At 36.1% G+C, this 27,849-nt stretch overlaps 1 protein-coding gene across 1 annotated transcript; it reads left to right on the top strand.

The window, feature by feature from the left end:
• The first annotated feature begins 2,621 nt into the window (after positions 1 to 2,621).
• LOC129003074 (uncharacterized) lies at positions 2,622 to 21,905 on the top strand. The gene is made up of 7 exons (XM_054431297.1): positions 2,622 to 3,117; positions 7,867 to 8,016; positions 10,048 to 10,153; positions 12,641 to 12,811; positions 15,419 to 15,475; positions 17,560 to 17,700; positions 18,597 to 21,905. The coding sequence occupies exons 1-7, from the start codon at positions 3,019 to 3,021 to the stop codon at positions 21,200 to 21,202; spliced, it is 3,330 nt and encodes a 1,109-aa protein (XP_054287272.1). The 5' UTR covers positions 2,622 to 3,018; the 3' UTR covers positions 21,203 to 21,905.
• The last annotated feature ends 5,944 nt before the right edge of the window (positions 21,906 to 27,849 follow it).

The following is a 27,849-nucleotide window of genomic DNA, read 5'->3' on the forward strand; positions in this document are numbered from 1 at the left end:
AAAAGGGTTCTTTTTTATCTAATCAAATCATTTATTGATAGAACAAAATACATATTGGCCAAGTAGTTTTATTATAAATCTTTAAATGTTTCGTATGTGTTTCGTGTTATGTGTCCTAAATGTGCTTACAACTCCATCCACGGATGAGAAGACCGTATTTTAACGTTCATACAACCTGAAGATGTGCTTGCTTAGCAGCACGAAACGGCCGTAGTTATTTCATAACTTACATAAATGTGGCAATAAATTGTTATAAAAAACAACTCTCTTTAGGTCATGAGTAGTGTTAAGTAATTTAGTCGGTGGAAATGATAGACGTAAAAACTGGTCACCACACAGATGACTCCGTAATTACTTTGACGGAAAAGGTAAAGTAACGGGAACTGCATAAATAGTTTTGTTATACTGTAGTATCAAACTTAAAAAAAAAATCGCTTATGTTATGTTATAAGTTTATGCTGTAGCCGATTAGTTTTAATCATTTTCCCCCGTTATGTTGTCGTCTATGACCTTATATTCGACGAGCGTCTTGCCACAGAAACTTTACCCTTTTTGTTTTTGAAACCGTTACCCTGACGATTTAAATATCACTGTATATGATGGAGCATACTAGTTGTAACCGTTATACTGACATCTCTATATAATAATAATATTGCTGCTTGCTTTACTCGTTCCGCAGTAGCATTGACTATCAAACTCCCAACGATACCCATCTTTAGCATCTTTTTTTATAAATATATAATCAATGTCTTGATTGTTTTAGCTGAGCAGTTGCGCTGAATCATCAAAATCCACATTTTAGCCCCTGAGCTGTTATATAACTGAAAATAGGTGTACCCTTGCCTACAGTTCAATCCATCGCAACTCAGGTGACCGTAGTTTCGTAAGTAACAACGCAGTACGATGCCATCATAGTCGACATCTACACCAACATTTGTTTGAGAAGTTATTAATTGTATTTGATGAAATATCAAATTTAAATAGATTAGTAAGTGTGATAAAACGAAAAATTTATTTGAGAATAGTCAATTGTATTTTGAGAAAGTATTATAATTATGTAATTGAGGAATCGTTCATTTTATTTCAGAATTAGGCTTTTAATTTGAGAAGTTGGTTATTAATCAGATTAATTTTGAGTTTCTCATGATCAAATCACAAGTTCTCAAATACTTAAATTAATTTGATTCCTTCTCTAATACAACTGACTGTTCTCAACTGCATTTGATGTTTTCTAAAAAATATATTTGACGAATCTCAAACACAATATTGATATGTTCTCAAATAAACATAACTGTTTCTAGAATAAAATTGATGGAAAAGGTTCAGATCACGGCTCCTGTGGAAGGGGTCAAAATATAAGCAGGAAGTGTTGTGTGTGTAGGCTGGGAGTGTTGGAGTGTTGTTAAAAGTAACATGTTGTGCTGACCTTACTGATGGCTGTTACTGAGTAGGCCAGTAAATTTGATCAGGAGGTCAGTTTTGGCGCGTAGGTAGTCTTTGTGTGGTGCACCAAAGAGGACGGGGTCCTGCTTTTGGAGCCGGACGGAACCCAAAGGCCCTTTTGGCCTTGGGTCTATATAGTTAAGACAATTTTGGTTTTCAAAATTGGTGTTTAGAGTCTTTTCCAAGTTGGGGTTTCAGTTTATAACTAAATGATTTATACAGCTCATACAGTCTACTCTACCTTTTTGTTTGATTTTAATCTTTATGTGTTTGAATATATTCTTATTAAGGAATTTGGCAACATTTTTGGACTCTAAAGTTCTAGTTGTGGCTTACGGCCACTCCCACTCCCCTGAAGATGGAAAAATAGTGTGGACAAATTTGGCAAAGGGAGTGTCTTAAAGAGTGTTCTTTTGACATGCTGTTGTTATAGTTTTGAAGACTTTTTAAGAGAAGAGACCAATTAATATTATGATCTTTAGTTTCTAGATTTTATCTATAAGGATATATATATATATATATATATTATTTTCTTGCATTTTTAGGGCTACTAATATAATAAAATTAAAACATATATAACAAAGTACCCTTTTAAAAAAAATAATAAAATAATTACTAAAAGGGTACTTTGTTATATATGTTTTAATTTTAATATATATATATATATATATATATATATATATTGTTTTGATTTATATAAGAGACATTTTTGTTGACGCTATTATGCAGTTTGTAACAACTAACTGTCTGAATATTACTTCAAGTTGGCTGAAATTGCTTCTAAAAATGTCTCTTTTAAACTTAAGTCTTATTAAGTTTTGTCATATTTATGTATTGATTTGACCGTTGGTATGAATAAATAAATACCACGTATGTGAATCTATGATATTTCCACCATTGATTTCATATATCCCAAGTATAATCAATCAATAGTATAATCAACCGACACCGACTGTTTGTAACAAAAGCGCAGACATTTCACATTTGTCACAGTTATACGGAATACGTTCCAAAAAAGGAGGAATCATTACTGCGGTGAGAAGGATGAGACACTTTTGTTTTGTTTGTGCATTTTAGAATTGGCGCCAATCCACCATTTTGGCCTAGGTCATAAAAAAGGATAGGTTAGGTTAGGCTGAGGCTCTTGTTCTGAATTCTGAAGTCTGTTTGAACGGGATTTTGATGTCAGGTTAGGAGGATAGGGATAGGGTTCTCAGAAATCGTAATTGTGATAGGATAGGGCAGAAAGTTGGAACAATAGGCCTGGCCTACTATAACAAGAACAAATCATTTATCCATCTGTCAATATACTTCACTTCTTGGGACTTATTTGCTTGGCATTGGCATTGACGATTAGCTTGGCTAGTAATGTTTGTGGCTTGGCTGGCTTACTTGAGCCGAAGAATGCTTTACATGCTTTTGCTTTAGGGCCGTATGTAAAAAAAAAACACCAGCCCTAGTGTGATAGTGATTTGAAAAGTAACTGAAGTCAAAAGCAAAAGTGAGTTAGAATTAGAAGAGCAAGAGAAGAGAGTTCAAGGGAGGCAGGCAAGGTCCAACTTACAATAACTTAAAATGGCTTTGGAAGCGGACCTCACCCCATATGAGCTGAGAGTGAAGAGAAACATTGAAGAAAACCAACGTGTATTGAAAAGCTTAGGCCTTTTAAACTATGTAAGTTATCAGTCACAACTTTTACACTTAAAAACTAGGCCCAGGGGTATTGTTTCTTAACCCTTAGAGTGCCAGGCGAGAAATAAAAGTAACGCTCAAAAAATGCCGATGATTTTTCCCGAAGGTCGCGCTAAAAATGCCGAGCGCGATCTGGCGATTTTTAGGTTAAAATTTTGTAAAAATCGAATTTTCGATATTTCGACCAACGAAAATCGATGTATCGCATCTAGTAACTTTCGACTCAATGTTAATATATGGGTTAAAAGAATCCGAGTATCCATTCGGTTGTTATGACAACTGTTCGATCATTACGAAACGTCCGGTCAGCCGGACGTTGGCACTTTTGGCTCGTTCTAAAAACGTCCGGTCGGCCGGACGTCGGCACTTTTGGCTCGTTTTAAAAACGTCCGGTTCCCCGGACGTTGGCACTCAAAGGGTTAACTGGGCTACACTAATATCAATTTAATTAGGCCTAGGAAACCTTCATTTTATTTTTCCATTTTCAGCTAGTTTGGTTAGTTAGGTTGGATTATGAACTTTGTTTCGTTTTATAACTGATAGGCTAGGCCTATATAGGCTACAGTAGCTAAAAAAATTATTAATCGATAAACTTAGTTTCAATTGATATTAAGCGAAGCCCAGTTAACACATTGAGTGCGGACTTGTGTGATCCTAGCAATAAGCAGTCTGCGCGCCTGATAAAATCTATTGCTGGCCGTTTTGAGGAAAAATACGGTCGCGTAGGTTATTACCGATGTCACCTGATAGGCTAGAGGACACACTAACGGACACGACAGTATCAATATCATGTACCGTGGGGATAAGTTAGAGGGGGGTAAAGTCAGCAATAAGTAACTTAGTGTGCGCGTCTTAAAAAATATATTTCTGGCTGTTTTGCGGAAAAATACGGCCGTGTACGTGGGGGATAAGTTAGGAGGGGTAAAGTTTTAAGATTTTACTTGTGTGAACCTGGCAATAACTCCAACCATAAGTAGGCCTAGTGCGCACGCTCGAAAAAATCTATTGCTGGCCGTTTTGCGGCAAAATATGGCCGCGTAACATATTACCGATGATGTCACCAGATAGAGGACACTTTAACGGACACGACAGTATCAATATCATTAACCTGGGGGATAAGAAAGGGGGAGGTAAAGTCAGCAATAAGTATAGCGTGCGTCTGAAAAAATCTATTGCTGGCCGATTTGCGGCAAAATACGGCCGCGTAACATGAAACCGATGATGTCACCAGATAGAGGACACTTTAACGGACACGACAGTATCAATATCATGTACCTGGGGGATAAAAAAGAGGGGTTAAAGTCAGCAATAAGGAGTACGCGTGCCCGAAAATATCTATTGCTGGCCGATTTGCAGCAAAATACGGCCGCGTAACATACTACCGATGATGTCACCAGATAGAGGACACTTTACGGACACGACAGTATCAATATCATTTACCTGGGGGATAAGAAAGGAGGGATAAAGTCAGCCATAAGTAGTGCGCGCGCCCGAACAATTCTATTGCTGGCAGATTTGCGGCAAAATACGGCCGCGTAACATACTACCGATGATGTCACCAGATAGAGGACACTTTAACGGACACGACAGTATCAATATCATGTAGGCCCTACCTGGGGGATAAGAAAGGGTGGGGTAAAGTCAGCAATAAGTAGAGTGCGCGCCCTCAAAAATCTATTGCCGGCCGTTTTGCGGCAAAATACGACTGCGTAACATACTATTGATGATGTCACCAGATAGAGGACACTTTACGGACACGACAGTATCAATATCATTTACCTGGGGGATAAGAAAGAGGGGTTAAAGTCAGCCATAAGTAGTGCGCCCGCCCGAAAAAATCTATTACTGTGATTTGCAAAATACGGCTGCGTAACATATTACCGATGATGTCACCAGATAGGGGACACTTTAACGGACACGACAGTATCAATATCATGTACCTGGGGGATAAGAAAGGGGGGGGGGGTAAAGTCATCAATAAGTAGAGCGTGCGTCCGAAAAAATCTATTGCTGGCCGATTTGCGGCAAAATTGGGCCGCTTAACATGAAACCGATGATGTCACCAGATAGAGGACACTTTAATGGACACGACAGTATCAATATCATGTACCTGGGGGATAAAAAAGGGGGGGTAAAGTCAATAAGTAGTGCGCGCGCCCGAAAAAATCTGCGCGACTTGAGTGGCTGCGCATAATAGGATTATAATACTTTATAGTAAAAGTTGGTGGTACAAAAGGATTGTCAACCAGTTTAGTCGTAAGTTATCACGGCTTTGAATGATCAATTTATTAACATAAAAAACAAATTCTCAACTCATGTTGACCTCTACAGCGACTGTCTAGCCTCCCTTAAACACAAAATTCTACACGATTAATTAATTCACACTCAATTACACTTATACATCCAAATACAGTTTACACCTTATACTTGAGGAACAACACTACTATCATTAGATTACAGTTAAAACTCAGACATACTACGCTAAATGATTCAGATTTACATATTATTATCATTTTTATTGTTATTAATATTCTTTATGCATTGTTATGGTTATTCATGGTCATTCTGCATTGTTATTGCTATTGTATGTCATAGTTTTATAGCTGTTATTGTTGATTGATTGTATTGATGCAATTGCTGATGAAATGTTGTTTTGTTGTATAGTTTAAGTCAGTCTTGGAGCTTATAATCTTATAATCTTAACTGGTTGTATTACTGTAAATGGCATTGCCGTGGAAAATGAAATAAAATAAAACATTTTAAGTTTTTCAATTTATATATTTCTAATTGAATGTTGCAGCAAACGAAAATTATCGTGATGAATGAGAAAGTAAAACGAAAAAGGCCTAACTAGTATCTAACCTTCAGTAAACTCGCGCACTACTTATGGCTGACTTTACCCCCCCTTTCTTATCCCCCAGGTACATTATATTGATACTGTCGTGTCCGTTAAAGTGTCCTCTATCTGGTGACATTATCGGTTTCATGTTACGCGGTCGTATTTTGCCGCAAAACGGCCGGCAATAGATTTTTTCGGGCGCGCCCACTACTTATTGCTGACTTTACCCCCCCTTTCTTATCCCCCAGGTACATGATATTGATACTGTCGTGTCCGTTAAAGTGTCCTCTATCTGGTGACATCATCGGTAATATGTTACGCGGCCGTATTTTGCCGCAATTCGGCCAGAAACAGATTTTTTCGGGCGCACGCTCTACTTATTGCTGACTTTACCCCCCCTTTCTTATCCCCCAGGTACATGATATTGATACTGCCGTGTCTGTTAAAGTGTCCTCTATCTGGTGACATCATCGGTAGTATGTTACGCGGCCGTATTTTGCCGCAAATCGGCCAGCAATAGATTTTTTCGGGCGCGCCCACTACTTATTGCTGACTTTACCCCCCCTTTCTTATCCCCCAGGTACATGATATTGATACTGTCGTGTCCGTTAAAGTGTCCTCTATCTGGTGACATCATCGGTAATATGTTACGCGGCCGTATTTTGCCGCAATTCGGCCAGAAACAGATTTTTTCGGGCGCACGCTCTACTTATTGCTGACTTTACCCCCCCTTTCTTATCCCCCAGGTACATGATATTGGTACTGTCGTGTCCGTTAAAGTGTCCTCTATCTGGTGACATCATCGGTTTCATGTTACGCGGTCGTATTTTGCCGCAAAACGGCCGGCAATAGATTTTTTTGGCCGCGCCCACTACTAATTGCTGACTTTACCCCCCCTTTCTTATCCCCCAGGTACATGATATTGATACTGTCGTGTCCGTTAAAGTGTCCCCTATCTGGTGACATCATCGGTAATATGTTACGCGGCCGTATTTTGCCGCAATTCGGCCAGAAACAGATTTTTTCGGGCGCACGCTCTACTTATTGCTGACTTTACCCCTCCTTTCTTATCCCCTAGTTACATGATATTGATACTGTCGTGTCCGTTAAAGTGTCCTCTATCTGGTGACATCATCGGTTTCATGTTACGCGGTCGTATTTTGCCGCAAAACGGCCGGCAATAGATTTTTTTGGGCGCGCCCACTACTAATTGCTGACTTTACCCCCCCTTTCTTATCCCCCAGGTACATGATATTGATACTGTTGTGTCCGTTAAAGTGTCCCCTATCTGGTGACATCATCGGTAATATGTTACGCGGCCGTATTTTGCCGCAAATCGGCCAGCAATAGATTTTTTCGGGCGCGCGCACTACTTATGGCTGACTTAACCCCCCTTTCTTATCCCCCAGGTACATGATATTGATACTGTAGTTAGAAATTTAGAGTTGTTAGAAATTTTGCAAACACACGTCGAAGCGGGAACGAGCAAGGCGGGAGTCGCGTTACATGTGCGAAGACTGCGGTGTTGCTTTGTGCGTCGTTCCCTGCTTCAAAGAATATCACACTCTGAAGCACTACTAAAAGGAACTAAACCAGCTTGTGTACATATTGTAAATAGTTAGTTTTTCATTTACTTCAAAGGAACATTTATTTTAAACTCAAGAAAAAAAGGTGAGTACTGTTTTAAAAAACTTTATTGTAGGCCTAATTGTTATTATAACTCAAGAAACCCCCCCTTCCCCCACCCCTCCATCTCAAATTTTAGTATTGTTAAAGCTTAATGTTTTTGAAGATGTCTACAAACAATATTGATAACTATTTTCTTTAAAAAAACATTTGGTACCATTTTTAAAATGACATTTATTTTTATAAATTGTTAAAATATTTTTCAGAACATTGACCGTAAAGATATCAAAAAGACCGCCAGAAGAAATAACGTTGCTGCTAAAAGAAGAGAAAGTGTCAAGTCAAATGATGATCCAGTTTTTTCACCATCTCATCCTGTTAGAAGGACCAGACGCTCCTCATCATTATTTAAAACGGTAGATACTTTTCTTATTGTCATCTAGGCCTAATTTAAAAGTATATTAGTAATTTAGGTTCTTATTAAATACTTTGTATGCTTATTCTTCATTAGGAATCTTGTTCAGGTCTATTTTAGGTATATCTGAATAGTGTCCAAAACCACATAGGCCTGAGTTAGGTTAAAATCAGTTTTGTGGCCCTTTTACATGCTAATCTGTCTTTGTTTGAAAATTATTTATAGACCTTTTAAAATCTCATAACATTTGATTTAAAACTACAGGTATACTGTTTAATGAACTTAATGCTTTATTTGTTTGTATTATTAGTAGCCTATCGAAACTTGTGTTGTTTACGACACCCTTAAAAGTTGAACTTTAAGGTTTGTCGTTTTGTGGCCCATCTTACTATTGAATTTTGGCTCACTTATTATACAATTAAATAATTTACGTTGTGTAAGGCCACGGGTAATGTAAGTGGCGTGAGCGGCGCCGCTCTGTCATCGGGTCTCATTTAATTGCGTGCAAATTTGTTGAGGGTGGCCAGGATACACCTGAGTGGCGATGGTAAGCAACACCGCTGAGCGCCGCTCATTGTTCAGAGTCAAAACAGATTTTTGCGAAAACGTCGCTTGCCGCTCAGGTGAGTCATGCTTTAGATCAGCAGCAAACGTGCGAGCCTTCAGCGAAACTCAAGAAGACAGAGGTGAAGTTGAGTGATTCTCACTTAAGTAGAAGTGTTGAAAAGTGAGGTGCAGTCTAGGGAATGTTTGTTGAACGACCAGCATGAAGGTTTTAAAAACAGTTCAGTCACCAGAAAAGTATGGGACGAAGTGGGGGCTAAGTTTTTTCTTAAAACCAAGTTTTTCTCTAAGGCAACAATTGTCAGAAAGTAACAACAGTTGCAATGTCTTGCGGGTCGCCACGGTTTGCCATTTTCGACTAAACTGACTCTTACAACCAGGGAAATTCGATGAGCGTTATAAATGTGCCGCTTGTATTGTAGCAACTACCGCCGCTTACGTGCTCAGGTTACCGCTCGCCACTTGTATCGTTCCAGAGGCCTAAGGCATCTCTAAATCCTTGTGGCTACTAAAAAAATATATCTCAAAACCCAAGTAAATTTTTATTTTTTTCTTGCCTGGTTAGAGTAAAAAAGTAATAATAAAATGTACCATTTGATGGTAGGAGACTTGTGACCTTTAAGTGGCATATTTTATGTTACGATAATAATGACGCCAAAAGTGTGTATTTTTTGTTTTTCTATAAAAGATAAAATAATACCTTAGTACTGTCAGATGACTTGTGGCATATTTATGTTACGATAATGATGACGCCAAAAGTGTTTATTTTTTGTTTTACTATAAAAGGTAAAACATTTCCTTAGTACCGCCAGATAGATCCTGTATGATCCTTATGGATTACATGTTTCCATCGCTAGGCCTACTCAATTTTGTATCGTGTAAATGTCTACGTTTGTATATAGTATGTTTTTGTCTTATTAAAACTGTTGTTGTAAAAAGTGTGTAAAAAGTGACAGTGCAATAGGCCTATATGTTCTTGTACAAGATCTGATGATGAGGACTTAAGTCCTTGAAACGCGTAATCCAGAAGGATCATACAGGATCATTCTGGCAGTAGGCCTACTCAGGTAATTTTATGACTTTTATAGTTTGTTCAGTGATATAGAAAAAACAACTCAAATATGTAGTTTTTGAGACTAAATCTTAAAACTTGCTGATTAAATCCAAACTTCTGGTGTTTTGAGATTTGACGTACCCAACAAACAACAAGCTTGGGTTGTGCATATCGCTCAGCAAAACAATGTGTAATTCTTATCTATTGAACTGTTTGTCTCAACACAGATCAGAATTAGTCTTCAAGTCAAAATTGTCTGTGAACAACAACACAGACAATTTATGTAATTTATGTGTTTGTGTAATTGTTGTAATTTATGTTCCTCACCTCATTTGGCTAGCATTAACTGCACCTTGGAATCAAAAGAATTGAATGTTAAGTACCCTTAAGTTATCTTACAATGCTGATTTTCAGTGTCTTGAAGAGTCTGATGGAACACCAGACAATTTGGATGAGGAATACAATCCGCCCTCCAAGATAAAGAGAACTGCTCCAGAGTGTGTTTTTGGACCAATTCCAGGTAGGCTTTACCTTTAAAGCACCTACGAGTATCTTACCTATCCCAATGCAACTGAGAAATATTTTTGTTTTAAATTGTTGAAACGATCTTATGATTAATGAACTAAACTGTGGAGCTCAAGTCAACAGCCTCAATACCCTGTTAGGTTTTGATAGTTTTAAGCCAAGCCATTGTCCAACCCAAGACAATGTGTGGAGGCACATCAGGGGAGCCAAGCGACACAGCAAGAAAGTCGTTGGTCAACTGGAAGACAGGAAATATAGCTGAGTAGAGGCGCGGGACATGGGCTAAGGCCCCAGTGAGAAATTGTGTTTAAATCATAAGCATCTAAAATTAATATAACCTAACCTTGATATAACGAACCTCGATATAACGAATTCCTTGATATAACGAATTTTTTTTTAATCCCCTAGAACTCTCCATAAGACACAATGTATATTTTACCTCTACATAACGAACAAACCATAACAACGACCTTGATTTAACAAATTTTTCGTGATTTCGGCTAAAATAAGACACCTCAATATAACGAATTTATCATTGTCAGAACCTCTACATTGCGAATTTAACCTCTGCATAACGAATTGTCTACGTCTTTCCCTCGATATAACAAATCCCCCACAACATTATTTTTGAAAAATCTGTTTCTTTATCAAATGTAATGGAAATGTGACGTCATCGCGTGCGCTAACATTTGTCTGCTTCGTTTTACACATATTTGTCTGTTGTCGCTCCGCGCGCTATGTTGCAACTGAGAACTGATTTCATTCACTGAGGACTGATGACGACGTAATGTTTAGTAAGCTGTGATTGGGCGATAAGTAACTATGATGGATTGTACAATTTTTGGATTTTAAAGAGAAACCTAAGAAAGTAGGGATGGACGAGATTGGATTTTTAGTTCGAGACGAGACGAGACGAGATTTTTTATTTCTCATAAAACTTCGAGTCGAGATCGAGACGGGATTTCTCTTCTCATACACAACGGGAAATGCACGTTCAAAATTTTTACCTGATTTTGTAACATTGTTAGATGACTGTTTAAATACAAAAATAATGATAATAGGCAAGAATATTTACAATCTTTTATTAAAAAACAACAGCATAACATTTTTATTAATCCGGCTAACTTATTAAAAATGTCTACGATTAGGAAACATAGTGATATCAGTTAGGATAGAGTTCAACTTATCCTAAAATAAAATAAATCATAAAATAAAAGCAATATTAATTTTTATAAAATAGTTACTTGTTTTGACTTTTTATAGTAATAAAACATTCTTCACACTGCTTACACTTAACAAAACTTTTCAAATGTTATTAAAGTAATATTATTAAAATAATTAAAGTAATATTTAAATTTAAAGAATTAATTAAATAAGAACGCCTTCGCAAAGGAAACGCAAAGTTGCGTTTCCTTTGCGAAGGCGTTCTTATTTAATTAATTCTTTAAATTTAAATACAACACGCTCCTGTATTGCGGGTATTGCATTGACTTTCTGCAGGCGTTTTTAATTTTTTTTTATTTTTTTTTTTTTATTCTCGTCTCGATAAAAATCTCGGCCAAAAAGAAATCTCGTCTCGTGTAACAAGATTTAAAATTTCCCGAAAATTTCCCGAAATTTCGAGACTTGACCATCCCTATAAGAAAGGATATAAAAACAAGAGCATAGAGAAAGAATAGTAACATCGTTATTTTAACATTCCTTTTACGAGTGTTTTTATTATCTTTAAGTTGGCTATGATTATACACTTTTATGACTTATCTAATAATTTATTGTTTTCAATACTATTTGTTTCAACTAGCAACACCAATGCTATAGTTAATGATTATTATTGACATTCCTCTGTTGTGATAAATCAGTACTGTACTGTAAGTAGCCTATCGGCCTATCACGAGCAGTAGCTTACAAAACTTTCTACTGTTTGTTTTGTTCTTTACATGGTTCAATACAGTGTTTGGCTAGGTTTTAGGAGGGTTAAAACAAGCTATGATTTTAAACTTACAGTTTTTAACCTGTACCAAGGTCAATGCCATTTTCATGATTGCGCAATATTCAAGATCCCTCCCCATTATTATGCCGGATAATTTTGGTTCTACTGTACAATGTAAACACTGTACTGTAAAGTATTGTAGCCTATGCTACTTTAATTGTATTTTAATGAGGTCAAATCCCGACCTATATTGACCGACGCTGGTTCTGAACCTCGATTTAGCGAAATTTCTGCAAACCTAACCTTTATATAACGAACCTCTTTTTAACGAAATCCTTGATATAACGAATATTCAGTTCGGTCCCTTCAGATTTGTTATACTGAGGTTGGACTGTATATAGCCTATGTGAGTTTTAGTTTCATAGCCTACTTTGACTGTTTTGTGTTGTGCCTATTTTAGGTAATGTGCAGAATGCCCTCCTGTACAGTATAGGATGGCAACATGTACATAGTACAACATGAATACACATCTTGATTGTGATGACATTGCAGGAGTGAGAGTAGGAGACTGGTGGCAGACTAGAATGGACTGTTCGAGAGCTGGAGTCCATCGTGCCACAGTGGCTGGTATCTGCGGCAAGTCAGGGGAAGGCTGCACCTCCATTGCCCTCTCTGGGGGATACGAGGACGACATTGACTGTGGAGAATACTTCACTTACACCGGTGAGTCTTTCAGTCCCCATCTTATACTTGTTAACCTGCCAGTTTGGTTAGTGTGGTAATATTGTAGTGGTATTTTGGATGCTTCAATATACAGTTAGTTTTTTTACCCAGTATTGTATTAGAAATGTGGTTGATTATTTTGAGTCCTATTTTCATCTTTTTATTTTGAACGTCAATTTAGTTTTCAAAATAATAATCTCTAATCAAAATATTCACCCCAAATTAAAATAACACAAAATATTTAAATGGGAAGTATTGCACGGTAGTTATTAGTACACACACTTATGGCCAAAATTAAGTAGAGGTAAGATACAAATTATATCAAATATTACATTTTAGCGAATTTCCCTATAGGGAAGTAGCTATTACCGTAGGTGGCACGGTAAGACCTAGACCCGGGACCGATTTACTTTTTCATTTTGATGTCCCCAGAGGCCAAAAACACCATTCGTTCAAATTTTTATATATGTATATATATATATACGTCCGTGAACGCGATAACTTGAGTAATTTTTGTCCGATTTTGATGAAATTTGGTTTAAAGGTGTAAAGCGGGATAAACTTGAATGAGTTCGCGAACCAGCACGATCGGACCATGAGAACGGGGCTTTACGGGGGGTTTTATGGGGTAAAAATTGGTTTTTCTCACTTTTGACCCTCAAAACACAAAATTTTCCGATTTCTCTTTAGACCTTTTTAAAGAGCTTAAAAAAACAAATAATTTAGTATATAAAAGTATTTTTGTTCGATTATTGGTAACGGAGAAAATTAAAGAAATTGTAAATTTAAAATTCCCATGTTATTCTTATGGGGAATATTGTCAAATGTTGTAGTTTGCTTGTTTATGGATATATTTTGATCAAACTTGGCAAATTTATTTATTTTGTACTAAGCTATCAATATTTTACTCAAAAACACACTTTATTAGTTTCCTTGTAGCAGCAAACCTAGGTACTCGTTAAACCTAATGTTATTAAAATATATTTAACTTAAAATCAATTCAGACAAATGGAAATTCGCTTAGTCGGCAGGTTTGCTGCGGCGGGGGTGTTTTAATAATTTCATTTGTGTTAGTCTTGGTACAGTTCTAAACCTGTGATTGGAAAACTGTGGAGGATATAATAGGTAAATATTCCCTCAGAAATATTCCATAGGCTATTTGTAAATTTTACCTAGACTAATAATACAGGGTGAATAAAAAGTCAAGACCCCCCCCCCCTCTAATATTTTTCCTAGTAAATATACAGAGATATCCTTTTGGTAGTCGAGCAATCTTAGCAGGAAGTTTCATTTTATCATTTTGAAATTTTTGAGGGTCCCCCCAAAAGGGGGGATTTGGGGGGCAACTCAAATATTTTAAATGTAAACCCCCTTCAAATGACACCTCATTTTGAAGTGTTTACAAAAACTTAAAGAATGGTAAAAACTAGAGGTCGCTATCTCTTCTCTATCCAAAATGGTAGCCCGTCAAATGTTGTGGAAAATCAATGGTAAAATTGTTAATATTGGCTTCCATTTTGGATAGAGAAGATAGCGAGCTCTGGTTTTCACCATTCTTTAAGTTTTTGTAAACACTTCAAAATGAGGTGTCACTTGAAGGGGGTTTGCATTTAAAGTTTTTGAGTGTCCCCCCAAAAGGGGGGATTCGGGGGACAACTAAAAATGTTTCAATAGAAACCCCTATCAAATGACACCTCATTTTGAAGTGTTTACAAAAACTTAAAGAATGGTGAAAACCAGAGCTCGCTATCTCTTCTCTATCCAAAATGGTAGCCAATATTAACAATTTTACCATTGATTTTCCACAACATTTGACGGGCTACCATTTTGGATAGAGAAGAGATAGCGACATCTAGTTTTCACCATTCTTTAAGTTTTTGTAAACACTTCAAAATGAGGTGTCACTTGAAGGGGGTTTACATTTAAAATATTTGAGTTGCCCCCCAAATCCCCCCTTTTGGGGTGACCCTCAAAAATTTCAAAATGATAAAATGAAACTTCCTGCTAAGATTGCTCGACTACCAAAAGGATATCTCTGTATATTTACTAGGAAAAATATTAGAGGGGGGGGGGGTCTTGACTTTTTATTCACCCTGTAGAATTAAATATGGACCGACAGCAGTGCTGCGGTTAGCATAAGTTCTGGCATCCACCGCTACTACCTAACTACACGGCGGTCCAAGCGGTGAATGCCAGAACTTATGCTAATCGCAGCACTGCTGACGGTCTATATTTAATTTTTTTTTGTATATACCAAGTATTGTATTTAAACGCAACAATAACTATTCACACACTCCTAATTGTAATATTCTGAAAAATAGTTTTGTAAACATCTCTTATGGTTTCTGATTTCTATAAATGCTGCTTCGGGCTGTGACTTTGTGTGTGTGAAAATAATCAGCAGCTGGACAGCCGATATCTATAAATATTATCAATTATTAGATATCTTAAATAACAACATAATCAAACAGTTTTACGTTTGTATGTTTTAGCATTGTTTTGATACGTTAGTATAACTTGTTAGAAAGATAAATGAGTATAGATCAATAGTTCTCAATTTGTAGACAACTCATTGTTTCCCACTTGTAATTCGCCCTTTTTGTACAGGTTCTGGTGGCCGTGACTTAAAAGGGACGAAAGCAAAACCTAAAAATCTTCGAACAGGTTAGTGTTTTTAGTCAGCCAAAGTTGTCATACAGTAGAACCCTCTTAGTTATTTTTAACATAAAATCAAACTAACATTATGGTACATAATTTAATTCCGTTCAATCAAATCGAAACACAAATAAAAACAAACAAATAACCCAGCTGATAAAGAATAAAATTTATATCATCAGTGTACAGACAGTACAACTATTCCCCCACAAAATTAATCCAACAGTGAGATACAGATAATGTGAATTTCTTTAGCTTGTGTAGCGTCCTCTGTAGGTGGGAGTGAGAAGTCTCCAGCTCCTCTACATGAGACTAAGCTTCCCTCAGCTTTCATTGTAATTTTCTCTTTTTTAATATTAACTCATAGACTAATGTTTCTGAAGTTTCTGCAATAGACTTATACTGAACTACTTGAGTCTCCAATCTTGCAACTTTTGCCTGCAAAGTTCTGACATCTTGTTCACCCTTCTGGCGTTTGAGCTTGTAATCATAACCTTTCAACCAAATGTTTAGACTAATATCCGGCCTCGGAATTTCCAGTCATCGGTTCATCCAGTCACTCCCGGAATCGATACAAAAAAAATTTCCCACAGCTGTACACGTAGGCTCTATGATTTGAGCTGTCTCAGGGTTTATTTGTTTCCTGTTCATATAAATTTTTAGCGGGTTCACTACTCAGTTGAGCCAAAAGATTAGATTCCCAAAAGAGACTTAAACACTACTTTTAACCAATCACAAGTTGTTATAAGAAACAAATTATCGTTTTAGTAATAGGTTGATTTATCCGGCCAAAATGTTATCCGGCCAGGGGTTTGGAGAAATGTAAGCCGAATATGAGGGGTTTTACTAGTTGTACCTGATCAAAGCTATTGAAAGACATAGGTGTTGAGACAGATTATCCCTCTCAAAGTAGTGGAAAGTGGCTTGGTGCTTTCCAATGTTAAACCCCGAGTGCCTTTCCACTATCCACTCTCCACACTGAAAATTTTGCACTATTGGTAACCAAATACCAGAGTGCATTTAAAACTGTAAATGGGTATATGTCAGGAATACTTATAAACTTAACTCTGATACTGCCTTTATTTATTTTTTCAACCTCCGTATTCACTATATTCACATTGTCAGGGTTACCCAGCTGATCAGAAAACCGTAAAACTCCTCAATGAAATCCACTGCCGGTAATAATCATCATTTGCTCTCTGTTACCGGCAGCGTGTCAACTAAAGATCAGGCTCGTGGAAAATGATCACAATGCTTTTGTGGCCACATGAGTGATGGCGCAGTTGTAAGATTATCACGGACGTTGTTGTGATATTGGTATCATGGATGTCTGTGCGACCGCAGAAAATCCTCAGGAGTTACTGCCATGAGAAGTGTTGACATTGTTGCAGATGTCACAGTTGATGGTCAAGGTTTTTTAAATAATCAAATCAGTTAATAATATCCGTTTGTTTACTTTTTACATTGTCGCTTGTGATTGTGGATTGTGCTCATGATGCTGCTGTGCTCGCCGAAGTTGCCGCAGTTGCAAGAAATCAGCACCAACCACCAACAGTAAACTATCTCAGTTGTTAATTGCAGTAATTGTGGAAAATCATTACGAATAATTGCCCTGATCACTGAAGATTATCTGTACTATCTGTCATAGAAAAAAACACCCTGAAGGCCTAAAGGCTGTGTTCGCCTGCAAATTTTGATGAGCAAGTTCAAACCATTACAAATCAAAGTTACAAAAATAATTTATTAAAAAACTTGAGTTGCCAACATTTGAGGCTGTGAAATTTTACTGAGCTGAAGAAGCATTATTTTCTTTTAAATCCATACTTTAATAGCATAGACAAAAAAAGTTAAATAAAGACCGACAGCGGTGCTGCGGTCAACATATGTTCTGGCGTCCACCGCTAGGAGTGCTGTGTAGTTAAGGCGCACACTGCTGCAGGGTCTGCTTGAAGCATACGGCAAGAAACCGACGGCGGCAGCGAATCGAACACCGAGCACGTTCTAGGGGCACACAGCGGAACTTTTCCTTTGACAGTCTATGCTAGTAACTACTAAAAATAGTTTTTTCTAGACAGTATTTGATGATGTTTCAGCACCGCAGTCCAAAGACCAAGTGCTGGAAGGAGTGAACGCACACCTTGCCCTCAACGTAGAGAATCACCGACCAGTCAGAGTGATCAGAGGATACAAACTGCCGGGCCCCTACGCTCCTGAGGAGGGTTACAGATATGATGGTGAGTTCAATAATATGTTCAATAATATAGCTTCTGGTCCATAGCAAAACCACATTTCTTGGATAGACCACATATTGTCATCGAGTGCCAAAGGCCTAAACGAAAGTCAGCATATTCCTTGAACAACTGCTGATCTTTTTAAACACATGTCAATTAACTTTAACTTTTGTATTAAAAATAGTCCAGATTACAACAAATTACAAGTCACAGATGTGTAATAGATAAACCTTTTTTGTTTGCTTTTCATGGCCTTACGTAATCCTCATTAGACATTGTTTGGTACTCCATGATTCCTAACACAATCCAACTGCTCTAAATTGCCAAAGAAGTCCGTTTACACATTAATTAACAACATTTAGACCTGAAATACAGAAGTACACTGTACGTATCAGATAACACTCGTAGAGAACGTGTTATTTTATGATTTACTAAATTCATATTTTTAATTTTCCAATGGAAGACGATTTGTTATGAAGGGTGGGGTCAAGGTGTAATAATTGTCTTTCTCCAGATTATCGTAAAACATTCTTCTAACCTTCTTATTTGTGGAACTCTGTAAATAACCGAGTAACTCAGGGCTTTTACAGTAACAATTGAAACCTTACAGTAGATAAGTGGTAGTGTCTTCTGAAGGTCCAGTGTTGTCACTCTCATCGTTGTGGTCACCTTTGGCATGACCAATTGATTAATTCCGTAAGACGTTTCAAAAGAAGTCTATGGTGACGGCCGGTTTGAAGATTTATTATTATTTTTTTTTTTATAATGAGTAGTCTAGATTTTACTGAAACATTTTCACTCAATCATATTTTTGATTAAATTTTGCCCAAAAATTGTAATTTGTAATAATGTAATCAATAGAATAGGTAATTAAACCATAATCTATTTTATTTTCACAGGGCTGTACTCTGTGGAGAAATGCTGGACAGCAACTGGTGTGGCAGGATTCAAAGTATATAAATATGCGCTGAAAAGACTTGCAGATCAAGATCCGCCACCTTGGGAGACAAACGAAACTGTCATCCCTGATCAAAATGGACATAATGAAACTACAGATGAGTCGCCAGAGGAAAATGTTAGTGAAGATGATAGTCACAAACCCAGTTCTACTACCGGACCAAACCCGTTCCCTGTATCAAACGACTCTCCAACCTCAGAACAAAATTCAAATCCCCACACTGCCTCAGAAGTCAAATCATCAAGTATTGTGAGTGAATATAAAGATTATGAACAGGAATCAAGTCCTAATACAAGTCCTCTTCAGCAAAATTTAGAGATTGAACCTGAAAATTTAAATCAAATACAGAAGTTGAGAACAAGAAAAAGCTCAGTAATTAACTCACCGGATAATGTTACTACCAAAGTAACAAACTCGACAAGAAAACGGAAAAGAGAAGCAATCAATGGAAATATTGAAATCGATACAGTTACAAATAAATCTCCTTACACTACAAAGCAAAATGTTTCAGTGAAGGAGAGCAAGATCGATGAAAATGCTAGTGAAGATGATAGTCACAAACCCAGTTCTACTACGGGACCAAACCTGTTCCTTGTATCAAACAACTCTTCAAACTCAGAACAAAATTTCAATCACGACACTGCCTCAGAAGTCAAATCATCAAGTATCGTGAGCGAATCTAAAGATTATGAACAGGAATCAAGTCCTCCTCAGCAAAATTTAGAGATTGAACCTGAAAATTTAAATCAAATACAGAAGTTGAGAACAAGAAAAAGCTCAGTAATTAACTCACCGGATAATGTTACTACCAAAGTAACAAACTCGACAAGAAAAAGAAAAAGAGAAGCAATCAATGGAAACATTGAAATCAATACTGTCACAAATAAATCTCCTCCCACTACAAAGCAAAATTTTTTAGTGAAGGAAAGCAAGATTGATGAAAATGTTAGTGAAGATGATAGTCACAAACCCAGTTCTACTACGGGACCAAACCCGTTCCTTGTATCAAACAACTCTCCAAACTCAGAACAAAATTCAAATCCAGACACTGCCTCAGAAGTCAAATCATCAAGTATTGTGAATGAATCTAAAGATCATGAACAGGAATCAAGTCCTAGTAACATACCAAGTCTTCCAAAGCAAAATTTAGAGATTGAACCTGAAAATTTAGCTCAAAAACAGAAGTTAAAAACAAGAAAAAGCTCAGTAATCAACTCACCAGATAGTGTTGATACAAAAATGGCAAACTCTAAATCTGTGACAAACTCCAGGACAGGCAAAAGTAAAGGAGAAGATAGCAATGACAATACTAAAATCAATACGGTTACAAATAAATCTCCTCCCACTTCAAAGCGGAACGTTTCAGTGAAGGAGAGCAAGATTGATGAGTCGAATCAAATGTCAGCAAAGAAAATGAAAACTGGTTTAAGGTCTAAAAAAAATCTGGCTGAAGGGAAAATATCCCACGAATCTCTGCTATACAATCAGGCTGCTTTGGGTGGAAAAGAAATAAGTGGTGATAATGTAAGTGTAACGATAGAACCGCCATCAAGTTCTACTTTAGATGATTCAGAGGCTACTGTGAAAGGATTCAATAATAATGCACTGTCCTCAAAAGACCATATAACAATGAATGGCGAATTAAGTAATTCAAACCAAGTCAAGTCTTTTTCTCCCAAATCCAAATCATCCTCGGAATGTTCGATTTCTGCAACTAATAAGTCTGATGAAGCCTTACAAACTGCGTTAGAAGTGTCTTCACATACATTAAATTCATTGGGTGGTCTTCAAGAGGAACTCCATCTGGAAACCTCCCAAAGAGACATATCCTCACAGAAGTGCAATAAGACAGCATGTGATTCTGCCAAATCTCCCCAAGTATTTGTTAAAGAAAACGGGGACGGTATTTGTAAAAAGCCTGAATTTTGTGCTAGCTGCAAACTTTCCCTTTCTAAGCCTGAATTTTGTGCTTGCTGTAAACGTTCACTTTCTTTAGAAACAACTGAATCCGAACTTAAGGACCAATCCAACAACCTGAACAGTGATGGTAAAAGACAGACTTTGATTTTAAAGTATTTTGGACCTGTTGAAAAAGCCAAGGGACAACAAACCTCTTCAAGTGGGATTTCCTTAAGAGGCAACAGACACTCGTTTATGAATTACACTTGCAAAATTGATTCTAATACTATCAAAGATATTGTTTCAAAAGATCATTGCCAGTCACCACAAAATAAAAATAAGAGGAAAAGAAAACATCCAACGAGAAAATCAACCAAATTAAACACCTCAGGAAGAAATGTTCCAACAGAGTCGGAAATTCTCAAGAGTTCACCAGTGAAACCATGTTCAGTAATCTTAGTCAGAATATCTCCAGTCTCAAACAATAAAACTGTTCTAAAGAGCGTTGAAAAATCTCCAGCCTTGAAGAAAGTTAACACAAATCCATTCCATAGTAAACTCACATGCTGGGACTCAGATGAGGAGGAGGAATTTTTAGGATTTGATTGCGACGAAGAACCTCATTTGCTTTTCTATGGGTTTGAGTGAATTCCAAGACGAGGTTTCAGAAGAGAAAACTACATTCCTTAGCAATAGTTACGCTTATTGATCAAGTAATACATATTGTTGTTACTTACGTTGTTAGTATTTTTGTGTGAATCTCACAATTTGCAAAGAAAACACATGTTTAAACCCCAAACAATATGAGATTTATAGGTTCAATTTCTCTATAGGAAATGATCTTAAAGTTATTATTTATATATTCATGAAAGTGTTGATAAATATATAGACTGACAGTTCTATCTAAAACTCTATTTGGTATTGATTATATTTGACACAGACTGATTGTTCTAGATATTTAATCACGCTTTTACTAAACGACACCTGGGAAACATTTGTAGTTATGCCCTGAACAGTTTCTTTCCTTGAAATAAATTGTTAAGTAGTATGTTAAGTAGCTATTGTATGTTTGCATTTCTTACTATGTTCACTTTTACTCATAATATTATTTAATATTTGATTCAAATTAATTCTGGAAGTAGCCTATTACCAATATTTAACAAGAAAATGTCCCCTGAAACGTTAACGTTACAGTTAGTTAAGCACTGGTACAAATAATTATTCCGAGAACACTTGCCTGATTTTCCATTTAAATTGTTTGAACAATACAAGTAAGTAGATACATAACATGGATATTTTTATTTTTAATTTTTTTAACTTTATTTAATTTACAATCTGTTCAAGTTGAACAATAAGCAAAAGCTATTTTGATTTATAAAATATTTTTTAACATGGAATCCAAACAAAATAATGGGTTTGCTAAGTTGCTAGCTTAACATCATAGAGAAGCAAGGTCAGAGGAAACTTACTTTAGGAATGACTGTCCGCTTTCAGCTCTAGTTTATTTTGTGGGTGTTTGTGTATTGCTAGGGCAATATACTTGTGCCGAGCAAGGAAGAGCTATAGTGACAAGCACTGTGCAGAAGTTCCTATTACACAGGACACAGGGTCTTCATTCAGCTTCAGTGTTGTAGAACGTGATAGCGAGAGGGGAAAGGAGTGCAAGGGAGGTTAGGAGCAGCGACTAGTGCTAGACACCAGTGACTAGTGCTAGACACCAAGGTGACTACCACTTAAGTGTACAACTGAATGTTACCTCCATACCTTATTTCTCTGTGGTTACATCAAAGTAAGCAGAGTTCTAAAACTATTGGTATTTGAAATTTTGGAACAATTAAATTTAAGTGACCTTTTAGCATTATTAGTGAAAAATGTTTTTCTCTTGTCACACACTTCATACCTGGAATTGGTTTAGCTTCAGATAGATAAAATAAAACCAGCTTGTCATATCCTGTATCAGTTTGTAAATAATCACCTGGTTTTTTATTTGTTAACTTGTGTTTATTTATTTAATGGTTTCGCTTTTGCATAGGTTTGTTATTCTAAATTGGGTCAAACCGAGACTCCCCCGTAAGTTAATATTTTTTTTGTAATTTTGTTTTTACTTAGGTTATGAACTCTGCTAACCTGATCAAGACTGTGTAGATGTAAAATAATATTCGTAACATATAAGTTACTGATAATTATTTGCTCAAATATATTTAGGCCTTAAAATTCAACAAATTTAACTCTACAAACACTTTTAAGCTTTGTTGATGATAGAGTAGATATGATTTTAGAATTTTTAATACCGGTATACAAAATAAAAGGCTGATGTGACATGTTTCTATTTTTTAATAATAATAGGTCTAGTAAGTAATGGTTTGTAAAAGTCATTTTAGCTTGATAAACATTATTAAGGTTTTTAGTTGTAATAGTTATACATTATTTGTAATAGTTTTTTTGACTGACAACAACAGACTGAAAAGTTGGATTGTACAGACTCTAGGTGGTCCTGAATTTATGATAGACAAAAGCCATTTTTACCTAATTGTAGAATTTTAAAAAAGTAATTAAAAAGATTGCACGTAAACCATCAAGTAGTTTTCATTTGGTTAGTATTTTTCCTATTTCTAAGTTATTTTACCAACTCCAAGAACTATATTTGATAGTAGAGTCTTTGTTATGATGTTTTGTTTGCTCAATGTTATGTTTTGTTTTCTTTTACAAAAAATAAATTTGTTTTTGCCAAAGCGTGTGTTTTATCATTTTATCAATCAAAAACAAAAGAAGAATACAGGTTTTTAAAAATGTAACACTGTTTTATGCTGTAGATAAAAATTAAAAAATGTTTTATGTTATATTGCAATATCAGAATAGCTTAAATTTTCTCCTAATAATGAGGCCTATGGAAAGGGAGGGAAATAGGTCCATGTAGGATGTGGTGAAGGAAGTAGTAAATGCTTGCAGTGCAGAGTGTGGGAACGTTGTGCCAGTTGGATTAATGTATCTGCTATACTAAAATGCTATTGGGAAGGGAGGGAAACAGGTCTATGAAGGAAGTGGTAAAGGAAGTAGTAAATGCTTGCAGTACAGAGTGTGGGAACCGTTTGTGGCAGTTAGATTAATGTATCTGCTATACTAAAATGCTATTGTATTGGGAAGGGAGGGAAACAGGTCTATGTAGGAAGTGGTGAAGGAAGTGGTAGGTAAAGGCGGGCAGTGCAGGAGTGTGGAAACCGTTTGTAGCAGTTTGATTACTGTATCTGCACTACTTGAATGCAGAGGGAATGGAGGGAAAAAGTTCTACGACTTTAGGAAGTGGTGAAGGAAGTAAGGCCTGGCAGTGCGGAGTGTGGGATATTTTAAGGATATTTCGTTTTCATAAATGAATAATCCTATACTTTTATATGAGCAATGTTTGCTATTCTATATCATTAAATGTTATAAGGTAAGTCCATTTTCCAATTCTAATTACATTAAAATAAAAGATTATTTGTCAACTATTTTGATCACTCCGCTCAATTGGCACACCTATTAGGCTACAAACCCCAAATGCTATTTTAAATGTAATCTTTTATATATTAATAGGCAAGCAGTTTCTTTAAAACCTTTATTCTCAGCTCGTGTGCATCACTGGCATCACAGAGAAAATCTACGCATACTGTTGGAAATATATTTTCCTGTATAAGTGCAGAATCCCTTTATAAATTAAAATAGGCTCAAAAATAAGCACAATAAAATGAATTTGAAATTTAAAAAAAACTAACATGGCCTTATGGGTTGTCATGCTGGTGACTAAATAACAACAGAAAATCTAAACAAATGGAATAAATTACAATCACGTGTGTAATATACTACATATTTCTTAATCGTGACTACATATTTTCATCTGCAAAATAAGCGAACGAATGTTTAAAGCTATATAAATGTAACAAAACATGATAGGGGAGACCGGGACTGGTTGTCACAATTTTTAAATTTTGTTTTTTTTTCTACTTAAGTAAATGAGTTTCTACCTATTTTACATTCCTAGGTAGAACAAGACTGAAATTCTTCTACGAATGTATTGAAAACACCTGTTTACTGCAGTATGACGATAAATGCATTATTCGATACAATATCATTATAGCAGTAGCAGGATAAATAAAGAAATAAGCATTTGCTGGCTACCTCTATTATTGTCCAATGCCAGTCAGTCAGCTGTGTATCGTTGCTATCTAAAAGGCAGTGGCTGAAGATTCATTGTTGCAACGTGCTATTTCGTCTCTAGTTAGGTTTCTTGTGTACCATTAAAATTCGATCGGGTCCGTTAATTTGTCCATCTCATTTTTCATTGAAACAAATCTGTCAAGATTTTGCCATGTTTTGTTTTCTAGTGGTATTTTATCATAGTGCGATAGGGATCGTGCTTTGTTTTTTGTTTAGGTGGTAGTTTATATCCTGTGCAAGTGAATAGTGCCAATTGGCCTCATTTTGAAAAAAAGGAAAGCAAACTAGCAAGGTAGGTAATTTGTATTTACTTCCAATGCTGTTTATACCGGTATATTAAAAAAAATCATATCATGTTTTACCCCAAACCTATATATTTAATATATTTCATGTAATCGTACCTTTGACAGATGTTACTTATTTTTAACCAATTAGAAAGCTAATACTGCTACATTTCTTGGTTATGATTTTGGTCTTGGATTGTCTCGGTTTGTAGCCCTTCAAATATTCATTCTCGTTTTCCGGCGAACATCCACATAAACATTTAACTTTTGTGATGTATTTTAGTTGTTGAAACCAATGTTGAAACTCAATTGTAGAACGGTTTCTTGAATTTACGAACCAACAAATGTAGTTAAACAACGGGTCGTTGGGTGAAAGATGTTTACATTTTAATTATTATGAAATGTGTTTTTATACTAAAAAAAACACAACCAACTCTAGACCAAACCAAATGCATTCTTTAGTCCAACTCATCTGAAATCACTTGGTATGTTAAAAGCAAAGTACAGAACGGATCAATTAGATTACCAAGCGGTTACTTGAAAGGAGGCAATGATTTTAAGGCTAATGAACATTTTCCGTCTCCAATCCGAGTAACCAGGTCTTGTCCGATAACGATGTATTCACCTGATAGACCTCCCACGTTGCCGAGTGCATTCCTGAGTGCACGGCAGTCATAATATGTAAATTCGTTTCTGCGTATTCTTCTGTGGATCTTGGATAGGACGTGAATATAAATTATCACGGTTAAAAATTGTGACGAGGAGCCGTCATGCACAAATGGCGTATTTTTATAGGTAAATGAAAATAATTATGAGGTGTTGATATATTTATGTGTTCTTGAGAATTGTAATGTCGATTGTATGTATTTCATAATAACGAGTGATTTACCTACTTCAAGCCACAATTCATAACACATAAACATAACCTACATACAACAATGCATAAGATCAAAAAAATAAATGTTCCCCATACTACGATGTTTTAGCCATTTTACACACCTTTATTGCAGGCCGAAAGCTACGTATTGCTGTCCATGTCAGCTGTCATCGTTATTTGGGGACTGAGCAGGTTTTTACATCCCTAGAGCTGATAAATCAATCCTATTAGCCTAAATACACAAGCAGTACCCATATGCATTGCAATATACTTGTGTTATTGTCACCGCTGCCTAGACAACTATTTATGGAGATTTTTGCTGATTCCTCATAATATTTCACATAACCTTAAAGTTGTAGTTGTGTTGACTGTTAGTTTGAATTATTATTGTGGCGAATAGTGGTAGAGTACAGTGTGGTGAAAAATAGCGTTCATACCACCATTACCAACATTGACTAGATATAATGTCAATGGTACCACGGGCCGAAATGATTTTGCAGCTCTCGATTGTTTCAACCCGATCTCGAGCCGACAAAACCTCATTTTCGGCCCTAGGTACGAAATATACTATTCCACAAACGTTTCGTCTATTGTTTAAATTTGACCCTGTTTTGACATTAAATTAAAGGCAATCAGCTGTTAAATTTCGATTCGTGTTTAAACCCAGCACTGTAAGTTTGAAAGCGCCTCCAAAAGTAAATTAAAGGCTAAGGGGCGAAGCCATAAAGGAAATTACTGTATTACCTGCCAATCGTCTTTACACTAAATCCTTTAAGCTTTAATGACGCCACAATCGTAAAATTCAGCTGAGTAGAATGGGAAAAAAGGGATACATTACAGAGTAAAACGTATACAATATTTATAGTCTCCCATGCAAGTTATGCAACGGTAAGTACACGTAACTTTTATTGTACGTCAGTCTCAGAAAATTAGATCATACATACATATTATATTAGTATCCTTCCTAAAAAATTAGATGCAATAATGTTCTTGAATCTCATATTAATAATAATGTTTACATGTTGTGTGGTCTAACCAATAAGTGTTCATTTCATATCATTTGTTACACAACGCCTGTCTTTGACTAATTTAACGAAGCCTCCTTATAGATTTTAATCTGTATATTTATAGGTTATTTTACCACCTCTAAAAATTGCGTAACTAGATATTTGTTATTAAATACTTCCTTTGACGATTCCTAGTAGTAACAAAGCACCAATGAGTAATCATACACCAATACACATTTCAGGTATTTATCCATAAGTTGAAAGAAGGTATAAAAGGTGCAACTGTTGTGAAGACAAATTGTTTAGTCTGCCGCAAGTAGTGGAAATAAGTCCTTGAAATGGAGATGGGAGATAGAAAACAGACATAACATTAGTCCGAACAGCAGTTGAAAGTTCAACGCTTAGCTTGTGATGGGTTAACGACTGATGAAGTTGCACCTGCATATTTCACTAACTTGTCTTGTAAGGCAAAAGAAAATAACATAAATGTTCCTTCTGATCTTTCAAATATAAAATGAATTACTTAGTGGTACCAATTTGACAAAATATAACCATGGATTAGTGTTTTAGGATGCCCACTTGTATGTTGAACTTATTACTTATAACTGTTTTGTATTGTTATTTTATTTTTTACAAAACTAAAACTAATTGTAAAGTGATATTTGACCATGGATTAGACTCTTAGGCTATCCACTTCTTGAGTGTTGAGTAACATAGAGCTAACTTTTACACAATGTTTTACAAAAATATCTAAGAGCTTCACGTGGCGCCTTCGACTGTAAAACGCAATAAGCAGTAGATTACTGACAAGTGACTGCGTCGACTAAATTGAAGGCGTTACAAAAACTCCGTGGGATGATCACGACTAGGCCAAACAGTCATATTTACGCATTGTCTAAAAATATTCATGATTGTAGGGACATGAAACCCCTCGAA

The sequence above is a fragment of the Macrosteles quadrilineatus genome, unplaced genomic scaffold (genome assembly GCF_028750875.1).
Source record: "Macrosteles quadrilineatus isolate MER2022 unplaced genomic scaffold, UCM_ALF_1.0 Scaffold_9__3_contigs__length_116548681, whole genome shotgun sequence".
NCBI lineage: Eukaryota > Metazoa > Arthropoda > Insecta > Hemiptera > Cicadellidae > Macrosteles > Macrosteles quadrilineatus.